We start from the raw sequence: 11,571 nt of genomic DNA, 5'->3' as shown, positions 1-11,571 counted from the left end.
ACATTGGAACACTAATATCTTTCAGGAATCCATGAATATCAATTGACATCTATATCTTTTTTTTTAGAAGACATCCCAAAGTATTGATCTAGGCCCATTTTGGTATATTTCATGCCACCATTTCACCGCCAAATGCGATCAAATACAAAAATATTGTTCACTTTTTCACAAATTTTTTCACAAACTTTCGGTTTCTCACTGAAATTATTTACAAACAGCTTGTGCAATTATGGCATAAATGATTGTAAATACTTCTCTGGGATCCCCTTTGTTCAGAAATAGCAGACATATATGGCTTTGGCGTTGCTTTTTGGTAATTAGAAGGCCGCTAAATGCCACTGTGAACCACACGTGTATTATGCCCAGCAGTGAAGGGGTTAATTAGGGAGCATTTAGGGAGCTTTTTTGGGGTAATTTTAGCTTTAGTGTAGGGTAGTAGACAACCCCAAGTATTGATCTAGGCCCATTTTGGTATATTTCATGCCACCATTTCACCGCCAAATGCGATCAAATTAAAAAAAAACGTTAAATTTTTCACAATTTTAGGTTTATCACTGAAATAATTTACAAACAGCTTGTGGTTAATTAGGGAGCTTGTAGGGAGCTTGTATGGTTAATTTTAGCTTTAGTGTAGTACACAACCCAAAGTATTGATCTAGGCCCATTTTGGTGTATTTCATTCCACCATTTCACCGCCAAATGCAATCAAATAAAAAAAAAAAAACGTTACATTTTTCACAATTTTAGGTTTCTCACTGAAATTATTTACAAACAGCTTGTGCAATTATGGCACAAATGGTTGTAAATGCTTCTCTGGGATCCCCTTTGTTCAGAAATAGCAGACATATATGACTTTGGCGTTGCTTTCTGGTAATTAGAAGGCCGCGAAATGCTGCTGCGCTTCACACGTGTATTATGGCTAGCAGTGAAGGGGTTAATTAGGAAGTTTGTAGGGAGCTTGCAGGGTTAATTTTAGCTTTAGTGTAGAGATCAGCCTCCCACCTGACATATCAGACCCCCTGATCCCTCCCAAACAGCTCCCTTCCCTCCCCCACCCCACAATTGTCCCCGCCATCTTAAGTATTAGCAGAAAGTCTGCCAGTACTAAAATAAAAGTTTTTTTGGGGGGTTAGGTTTTTAAAAAAAAATTAAAAAAAAATTCTTCTGCTGTGTAGGACCCCCCTTAGCCTCCAACCTCCCTGATCCCCCCCAAAACAGCTCTGTAACCTTCCCCATCTGCCTTATTGGGGGACCATCTTGGGTACTGGCAGCTGTCTGCCAGTACCCAGCTTGCACAAAAAAAGGCTTTTTTTTCTTAGTTTTTTTTTTTTCTGTAGTGTAGCTTCCCCCCCCCCACAAACCCCCACCACCTCACTGATCTTTTTTTTTTTAACTGATTGCCCTTTTTAACCTTTTTTATTTTACACCTTTTTCTGTAGTGTAGCGGTTCCCACCCGCTCCCTCCCCGTGCATGCCCCCGCCCCCCCCGTGCACGTGCGCACGTCCGTGCGTGCCCCCGGGCATCCCCGCCTACGATCCCGCCCCCCTCCACATCTCCAGGGCCATCGATGGCCGCCACCCGCCTCCCGGTCCTGCTCCCACCCACCAACGAAGGAAGCCACCGATCTCCGGTGCAGAGAGGGCCACAGAGTGGCTCTCTCTGCATCAGATGGCTTCAAAAGGTTATTGCAGGATGCCTCCATATCGAGGCATCACTGCAATAACCGGAAAGCAGCTGGAAGCAAACAGGATCGCTTTCAGCTGCTTTCCACACCGAGGACGTGCAGGGTACGTCCTCAGACGTTAACTGACTTTTTTTTTAGGACGTACCCTGCACGTCCTCGGTCGTTAAGGGGTTAATGGCAATGTTTAGCCTTGTTGTCTGCCGACTCAAACTTATTTGGCTCCTCCAAATAAGGTGAGTATTGGGTGCAGTTTTTCTATTGAAAACCAATTGCAGTAAACAGGATTTTATTTTGTTAAACAAATGTTTACACTTGGCTGATATGTTATTCTATAGGACAGTAACAGAAATGTCTCCTAATTACAATGTGTTTACTGTTCCTTTAAGTTCTAACAAAACTCCCATTATAAATCCTGGGTTTCCAGTGCTTATATGTTGGGAATAGATTATTAAAATGTCATGAACTGCTTTGGTCTGGTAATAGCTACAGAGCTATTGCTGAGCCTCAGGATCATGTCATGTGATTACCTCTGGGGTTACCAGCCATACTAATTAGCATTTGTAATTGTGCAGTGTAGCTAAGAAACTACAGGTGCTAGGTCTGTCATTACTTAAAGGGACAGTCAAGTCCAAAAAAAACTTTCTGGTTTCAAATAGGGCATGTAATTATAAACTACTTTCCAATTTACTTTTATCACCAATTTTGCTTTGTTCTTTTGGTATTCTTAGTTGAAAGCTAGACCTAGGAAGGCTCATATGATAATTTCTAAGCCCTTGAAGGCCACCTCTAATCACATGCTTTTGTATTTGCTTTTCACAGCAGGGGAGAGCTAGTTCAGGTAAACCCTATAGATAACATTGTGAGCACACCCGTGGATTGTGGCAGACACTGCCCTAATTGGCTAAAATGAAAGTCAATAGATAATAAATAAAATGTCATGTGATCAGGGGGCTGTCAGAAGATGCTTAGATACAAGTTAATCACAGAGGCAAAAAGTGTATTATTATAACTGTGTTTGTTATGCAAAACTGGGGAATAGGTAATAAAGGGATTATCTATCTTTTAAAACAACAAAAATTCTGGTGTTGACTGTCCCTTTAATAGTAGAGTCCCCACATTTAGAAGCCTTTATGTCCATATCAATTTATATTAATTATAGCTGATCTGAACCATACAAATAGGGTGTCCGGTATTTTAGCAGGCTGTTCAGTATAATCTGTACAAAAATATTGGACACTTAAAAACCCCTGTCAGCTAAATGTAAAGGACCTTCTAGGCCTTTATGCATTAGAAATATGGCTCAAAAAGAAGTTACACTGTGCATTTTCTATTATATGTGTTTTAGGCAACCATGGGGTTTGTTCAATCATTGCTGGGTGTTTACTTCTAGTAGCCAAAGGGGTCACATCACTACTACGTACATGTGTTACTGGCAACTAAGGGGATAAAATGACTGCTTAGTTGTGACAAATATATGTGATGGGATCAAGGGTGGGGCCTAAGGTTGAGCTTTTGTGGGTACATTGTGTGAACCCAGCTACAACCCATGTCCAGTCACCTATAGGTTGTCTGGTATTTTTATAGCGCACAGCTGGCAACCCTAGGTCCTTTACATTTAGCCGACAGGGGTCTTTGTACAGATTTTACTGGACAGCCTGTTAAAATACTGGACTGTCCGGTTGAATACAGGACACTTGGCAACCCTATGCACCCTGTTCTCGCACAACGATTGTGTGAGGACAATCATCCCAGTAGGATCTGACTATGATGAAATAACTCAACCATCTCTACTATTTATTCTTTTTCACTCCTGCCTTAACAAACGTGGCTAGGCACCAATGTTACATTCACGAGATTCAGCGTGAAAGGGATACAGGGTTCAAATAGTTGTCGCAAATTCGCAATGTCTCATAGTATGAGTTGACACCCAGCTCTGCCTGTGCACATATCAGAAAGAAATATACATTAGAGTCCTTAGTAAATATATAATACGCAGAGTACTGTGCTCATTTTGGTAACATAAGCTCTGATATAAATGCACAAAACGTTATCTTTGGCAATCATTCTTTCTAGTAGCTTTACATTAAAATATTATTTCCTATACTGCAAATGTTCCGTTGTAAAGCTATAATAGTTCTAAATGGTGGCGCCCAATAAAATAAAATTATACCACAAAGATAATTTCAGTATGGATAAAAGAAGCTATCTTTATTTAAAAAAAAAAAAAGTTTTTAAAACCGTAATTACACAGTAGTGTAATACAGATAGCTGCAGTATCTCCCTCTCTCCCAGATCATCATGTTAATTATTTGTCTTTTGCCACATGCAACATGGCGACTCTGAGAGTCCGTCAGAGTTAGACATCATATCACGTCAGTGGGGCTGTCTTTTAGGCAAGATGGCGGCGCCCATGTTTGGTAAGGGGAAATGTTTGACATTTTATTTATTAACATTTCTTTGCAGTTCAGCTGTCCAGAGCCATATGGACAATATACAATGTTTGATTGCTGGTGAAAGAAGATCTACATTTGTTTTAATTCAGGTATTTGTAATACGGATAGGCATGCTAAAGGGACAAAGTTAACCAACAATATATCTGGAAATTATGTGGAGGTCTGTTTGTACCATACCTTAATTTACGTGGCTATATGTTACTGGTATTATATCACGAGTATCTCGGGGCATTTTATTTTCCATTTACCCAATCACATTTTGAAATAATGGTGCATAATAAATGTACAGAAATATTGCTTGAGAGTATTGACATATTCACAAAAAATATCAGCATATAATTCACACAGACGTCAGACACATTTACACAATCATGATGATAAATGGACTTTGTTTATCTCCCCAGAAATATTTATTTAGCTTTTTAGGTAACATTAGGACAAATAAAAGGTAAATTAAAATATGGAGACACGTTTGAGTTTGAAATATGTAAGAATAAACTAGGAGTTTAAAAAAAAGGGATCTCAAACAGTCAAAGAAGACATCAAGGAAACGGTTTTGAGAAAATAAAATTAATCAATACTTCAGGGATTAGGATAGTTGATGAATATGGTAAGTGTGAGTCACAATTTACATGTGTTAGGCATAAACTAGTGAAAATGATATGCAGGATGAGGTACTGTATAGGCATTTGGTTACACTAGCAATTTAATTCATGCATCTGGTGTGCAGAATAGGGTTCCCAGGTGTCTAGTAAAAATACTGGTTAAAGTGACACTCAAGAAAAAGTTAAACTTTAATGATTCGGATAGAGCATGCAATTTTCAACAACTTTCCAATGTACTTCCAGTAACAAAATGTGCACAGTCTTTTTTTATTTACACTTTTTGAGTCACCAGCTTTTACTGAGCATGTGCAAGAGCTCACAAAATAAACATATTTGCATTTGTGATTGGCTGATGGCTGTCACATGATACAGGGGGAGTGGAAATAAACATAACTGAAATTTGTCAGAAAAAAATCTACTACTCATTTGAAGTTTAGACCAAGTGCTAGTGCATTGTCTTTTTATCATACATTTGTTGATTATGCAAATCTACTGTATTTACTGGTCCTTTAAAAGTCCATAGGTTTTAGTTAAATGTAATGGACTCCTATGCTGCTATGCATTACAGATATGGAGCAGAAAGAAATATGCAACAATCAAGGGGGTTAAATCACTATTGTTTGTGTTGTGCAGCAGTGAAAAGGTAAAATGTAACTGCTCAGTTGTGAAACATACATATGGTTGGATCAAAAGTGGGGGCTTTTGAAGGGACATTGTGTGACCCAAACTATCATCATGCCCAGTCACCTAGAAATTGTCCAGTATTTTTGTGGTGGGCAGCAGGCAACCCTTGTGTAGAAGTAATTTGGATAATGTAAATCAGGGATGGCCGGCTTGTGGCCCAAGGGCCTTATTGAGGCCCCAGAGAAAAAAAACTCCAGGAAAAGGCAGAAAAAATGTGTGCTTGAGTCGCCTAAACTCAAAATAACACTCTAAAGGGGAAATAGAAGATGAAGATACCCTGCAACCTTACGGTAAATCCCCTGTACCACTGACATTTTTAGGAAGTATAATATTATTTCTGTGTATAATAATCATAAATGTGTATGCAGCTTTAAAGGCTTTTAAAATATTGACTTGCGACCCCCATGTGTTAAGAAGTTGGCCATCCGTGTTGTAAATAGTAATTGATGTTTTCCCTTGTAGTGTTATCTAAATGTTGTTTCTTAGATTAACTTTGACTCGCTGAAAAGCAGAAAAGTTTGCCGTAGGTGAGCTGTTTTCTTTATTTGGAGGAGAGCTTCTTAAACTTTTTTTTACCTGGTACCCTTTGTGCAATGGAAATTCATTTGCAACCCCCATTATTATAATTGTTATTGTTGTCTTTTGTTGATCCCAGAAATCCCCATTCTTTGTAACTGGTCAGAGACCCACAGTCTTAAAGTGCCACTCCAGCTATAGCCTACAGTGGGTGGGACATCAGCGTGCAGATATAAAGAAGTGTCCTGGGGCAGATACACTTCATTTCTCTTGGTACTGCAGATGGGGGGGGCATCTTCTGGATTCCATATCTTGGCCCTGCACCATCTAGAGCAGCGGTCGCCAACCAGTGGTCCATGGACAACTGGTGGTCCACGAGAAGATGTTGGTGGTCCTTGACACCATCAAGCAGGAATTAATCTCCTCTGAAGGAGTCACCCCTGCCATGCCCCAACTCCCTACAGTGCCTGGCTGGACATCAGTGAAAACCAACGGAGGAGGAGTTAAATTACAATCTCCCTATGCACGTTGCGTAGTACTGCGCAACTTGCGTAGCTAGATTGTATTTTTAACTCCTCCAGCTCGGCACGCTGCTCAGAGGAAGATGATTTCATTCTAAAGTTAGCAGAGGTTGGTATAGTCTTGGCTTGAAATAGTGGAATTAAAGTATATAAAAAAGGAAAATCTTAAAATAAATTTTTCTCATATTTCATTTATTTTATTCGCTTTACCTGTCTCTTTGTAGTAGTTTTTCTAATTCCTTCAGATGGACTTACATCACTGTTTGTCTTTCTCCCCACCATCTTCTTTTTTATTTATTAAATATTAATTGTTTTTCATTCTAATAATTTTCCCGCGCACAAAGCCATTCCACCTGAATTCCAGTAATTGCCATCCAGTAGATCAGCCATATCCCACCAGTATTATAGTAATTGACAGTAACATAAGTCGTGGTTAGCTCACATCCATATTGAGAGCTTTCTGATATAAACTTAATTTATTACTCTGTCTGTCCATGATCATAAATAGTTTTTAATCATTTCTAACTGGGGAGGTAACTTGGAAGTCTTGTGGTCCTTTTAGATATAATTCTCTTTTTCTCACTTTCTGCCTCTCTGTTTCAAGCTCAATAGTTGGCACTCGCCCTTCATCTGTCATTTGGAAGTATTCTCTCAGTTCTGTCATTCAATTAGTTAATCCCAAAAAATAATTCTTAAAAATGTGTAAGTATAATATATATAATGTAAATTTAGCTATGGTTATACTAGTTATGTACAGTATGTATGTGTGTGTGTGTGTGTATGTATATGTATGTATATATATATATATATATATATATATATATATATATATATATATATATATATATATATATATATATATACAGGTTTGTACGTTTTTAAAAAGAAATTATGTTAGTGGTCTATGGGATTCAAAATTTTGAGTTTAGTGGTCCCTGAGGTACAAAAGGTTGGCGACCCCTGATCTAGAGGGATATATGGCCCTCAATTGAGAGAGTTTGAATGTCTCTCTAAGATGCAGATGATTGGTGATTGGCATAAAAGACAGGAAAATACGGCATTCACCTGCAAGGTTTCTATTTTATCTAGAGGAGCAAGTGACCCCAGATAAAAACCTGTAATCACTTGCCCCACTAATAATCAGGGATATTTTCTTTGTTCCATAGTTCCTATCTACCTCTCTGATTTAATTATAGGTGAATGGGTGAATAGTTTTCTAAAACCCATGCCATTAGTAACTGATTGATAATACTGTGGCAATCAAATACCTATTGTATTTACCGTTTGGGGGATATAATAGCTTCAAATGAGCTTCTATCCCCTAAAGACAGCATACAACACTGGTATAACACCTCATATGAAAGAGATGAGTACTCTCACCCAAAAAAGGGGCCCTTATGCACCAGGTAGCATGTTATTGCCACTTACCTGTCTTCTAGCTGACATTTAGAGTGTTCTGGGCTTTAAAAGGAGACTCTAACACCCTCATATAATGAGGACAGGGAGGATAGTGTGAGTGTAAAAACAGATGACATGTTGTGAAATTTCCCAATGTTTGTTGCAATTATATTATGTTTGAACAGCGGTATAAGCCTGGGAAATCAGTATTATTGTTAGTTTACATGATATCTGTTACATATAATGTTAGATATGTTCAATTTCTACAGTGAGTTGAAGCTGTGCTACACATTTCATAGCAGTCTGTTATAGCTCACTCCAATACCTGTGATAGACAAACCGCACATGCACTGTAAAGGACTTCCTATCAAGGCTTCTTCCGTCAAAGTTTCTTGAGCAAGCTACATAAGAGAGGTTTGGAGAGGGCAGTACAGCTTTACATCGGCTCTAATGCCTGCATGGGGGGCAGACATCTGTAATAATGACTGCAAGTTCCACACTAACAATAACTATTTTTTAATACAAAAGTTTGAAAGACTAAAATATAGTTGGAGTGTTTATAGTAAGTAGAGTTAAATGCACCATATAGTGCAGTCTCTGAGGTTTATTTCACACTCTCACATACTAGTTTCCATGTGCAAGTATATTTTCAAATATAACATCCCTTTACTATTACTTTGTTCTTTTAAAAAACCTATAAACAATTGAGATTTTCCTGAGTGTTTATATAGACTGGACATTTTGTTATAATAATTCTTGTCTAGGAAGACTACATTTTATTGGAAAAAAGACAGTTCTAGTACTTTTCAACAGATAACTGCATGGTTTTCATATAAGTAGTAATTACCACTTTTGGTGACTACTATTCTGTATGTGGGCATCTCTCTGTGCAACAGGGTTAACAAAGATATGTATAGCATAACTACATGCATTGTATTTTATTAGAACAGTCTAATTTATTTCTTTTCCTTTTAGCCACTGATTATCTCTAATCAACCATTCTCGTTTTTTGTTTCAGTAACGCGTCTGCAGATGTGCGTGAGGCTGCAAAGTAGTGCAGCACTATATGTATCACACAGAGGTCTACAGAGCAATACAGTATTGTCTGCAGGACAGGACTGGAGAATAAGGTGGGTAAACTAGTGTCATGAGAAATACATCAGCCCTTTGTAATCAGTGAATGCAAAAGGGGGATTTCAGATCATGTGGCTGTTTCCTCACAGTTTTATTTCTTCCTCAGACATGGGTTTGCTCGCAGTAATACTGAATATGGCCCCTTGGCTGACCTCCCGGACTGGAGCTTTGCAGGTAATCTGGATGTTTGTGCACTGAAAATGTTAGTTTCATTTTAGATTTTGCTGCTTAAAGGGACATTAAACATTAAATAGATTTATTTATAATCATTGTACTGAGATTATTCCCTGCCACCCTCTAGTTATGGGTGCCACCATGTTTAAATCTAGCTTTCACTGCATTCCTGTGTTGAAGTATTAGCATATGTGTTGCAACTCTTCTTCAGATATTTCCATTTAATAAAATGTAGTAGCAAATGTAGTGTTTAGTTATTAATTTCTAAATATGTTTTTGCACTCCCTTAAGAGAAGCTGGAGTGCACACTTAAGCGTGCTCTAGTTTACATGTTTACTTAAGCTTGCTGTAGCATACATGCTACACAGTGATTGCTTGGATCCATCCAGGAGCTGTTTTATATCTAGTCCTAATTGGTCATAGCAAATAATAATAATAATAATAATAAATCATAAGAATGGCATAATAAAGAAAAAACTGAAAATGTTGCTAGCAAAATTATATTTTAAATTCTGTATTGCTTAATTGCTGATATACATGTTCGTTTATTTAAATATTTTATGGGAAATTTCATTTAAAGGGACAGTCTACACCAAAATGTTTATTGTTTAAAAGGATAGATGTCTTTATTACCCATTCTCCAATTTTGCATAACCAATACAGTTATACTAATGCTCTTTTTACCTCTGTGATTACCTTGCACCTAAGCCTCTGCTGACTTCCCCCTTATCTCAGTTTTTTGACTGACATGCATTTTAGCCAAACAGTGCTAACTCATAAATAACTCCACTGGAGTGAGCATAAGTTTACATATGACACACATGAACTAGCACTGTCTAGCTGTGCAAAACTATCAAAATGCACTGAGATAAAAAGCAGTCTTCAAGGGCTTAGAAATTAGCATATGAGCCTACCTAGGTTTAACTTTCAACAAAAAATACCAAGAGAAAAAAGCTAATTTGATGATAAAAGTAAAGTTGTTTAAAATTGCATGCCCTGTCTAAATCATGGAAGTTTAATTTTGACTAGACTGTAGTTTAATGTTAATTTAGCTAAAAAGCTGAGATGGGTCCTGTCTAATATTCACATATTGCCCATTTAATTGCTCAGTTGGTTTTCTTTCCTCCTTTTTTTATCTTAGAAATGTTTTAAAACGCTACTTCTTATTTCCTCCCTTGTTAGTTTATCCTGCAATATAAGTGCCTGTGTAATGAAACCAAAATGACATAGTTGTCTTCTTCACCCTATTTACAGATGGACGCCCAGCCCCACCTACAAAAGGACAAATTAGGAGAAAAGATGAAAGAGAAGCTTTTGCTGTAAGTGTGTGAGGACAATGTTATTAACATTGCACATACACCATAAATCATCCCAAAACAGCATTTATGGCCATTAACTTTTCTTCCTATTTCAGCGCCGCGTGGTCCTACTGAGCACAGAAATGGAGCAAGGCTTGCAGAACTGGCGTGACAAGCAACAAAGGCTCATGGAAGAGAAACTGGAAAAAGAAAAGAACCAACTTAAGTCCAAAGCAGTTCCCAAAAAGCACACATCCCGTAAATAAACATCTTTTGTGTAGGATCTGAATCTTTTTTGTATATATTTTACTTGCAATATATGTAACTGACCGTGCATGTAGCTGGCACTCACATTGTATGTTGGTGCATAAATGACCTTCATGCTGGATGTGTTGTAGTTTGGAACTCATGTTAGTTGTGAGGCACTCTCTGTTACCAATGCTAGGTGTCAGCTGGGATGTTTGGTACCAATTGTACTAAGTCTGAACAATAAAGATAATAGACTTGTAAGCTAGTTGTGATTGGGGTTTTTGACACTTAACCCTTTGAGTGCTAAGCTATTTCCCACCTGGGTGCTAAGCTGGATTTAAGCTTTTTTTTTTTAAATATATTTTGTTTTAACTTTTTTTTTATTTATTTTTTCCATATCCCCAAGACTTATACCGTTGGAAAGGTTAGGTGATTTACCTTTCCAACGGTGGGTCTTGGGGGTCTGTAGCTGCTTAGATGCCTGAGATACAAGCTTCTAAGCAGCATGTCCCCTTTCCCTATATTGTGCATTGTACATTTTAAATAAAGTTGCGCAGTGACGTCACTGCACAAAACGGGAAGCCCCGACGATGCCTGTCACTACACAGGCCCGATCGACGTGGTGGGAGTCGATGGGAGACCCCAGATTGTCCTCAAGGTGGGTGAGTGCTAGCGACGGCTCTGAGCCGTCGTCCGCACCTGACTGGGGCAAATTGCGATGGCTCAGAGCCGTCGTTAGCACTCAAGGGGATAAAGGGACATTAAACCCCACATTTTTCTTTCTTGATTCAGATAAAAGTAAATTGGAATGTTGTTTATAATTGTATTCTCTATTATCTAATTTGCTTAATTCT

The 11,571-nt window shown here is 38.1% G+C and overlaps 1 protein-coding gene across 2 annotated transcripts; it reads left to right on the top strand.

Annotated features, from left to right (window-relative positions):
• Positions 1 to 4,040: 4,040 nt before the first annotated feature.
• MRPL52 (mitochondrial ribosomal protein L52) lies at positions 4,041 to 10,978 on the top strand. Of its 2 annotated transcripts, none has more exons than XM_053702310.1 (5): positions 4,041 to 4,102; positions 8,881 to 8,992; positions 9,103 to 9,170; positions 10,425 to 10,489; positions 10,585 to 10,978. In XM_053702310.1, the coding sequence occupies exons 1-5, from the start codon at positions 4,084 to 4,086 to the stop codon at positions 10,732 to 10,734; spliced, it is 414 nt and encodes a 137-aa protein (XP_053558285.1). In that variant the 5' UTR covers positions 4,041 to 4,083; the 3' UTR covers positions 10,735 to 10,978. The 2 variants fall into 2 exon arrangements, with proteins under 2 accessions (XP_053558285.1, XP_053558286.1); XM_053702311.1 differs by having other exon boundaries at positions 4,093 to 4,227.
• The last annotated feature ends 593 nt before the right edge of the window (positions 10,979 to 11,571 follow it).

Source organism: Bombina bombina, chromosome 2, assembly GCF_027579735.1.
Source record: "Bombina bombina isolate aBomBom1 chromosome 2, aBomBom1.pri, whole genome shotgun sequence".
NCBI classification, from domain to species: domain Eukaryota; kingdom Metazoa; phylum Chordata; class Amphibia; order Anura; family Bombinatoridae; genus Bombina; species Bombina bombina.
The sequence above is the reverse complement of the archived record's forward strand: the minus strand, read 5'-3'. Positions and strand labels throughout refer to the sequence as shown.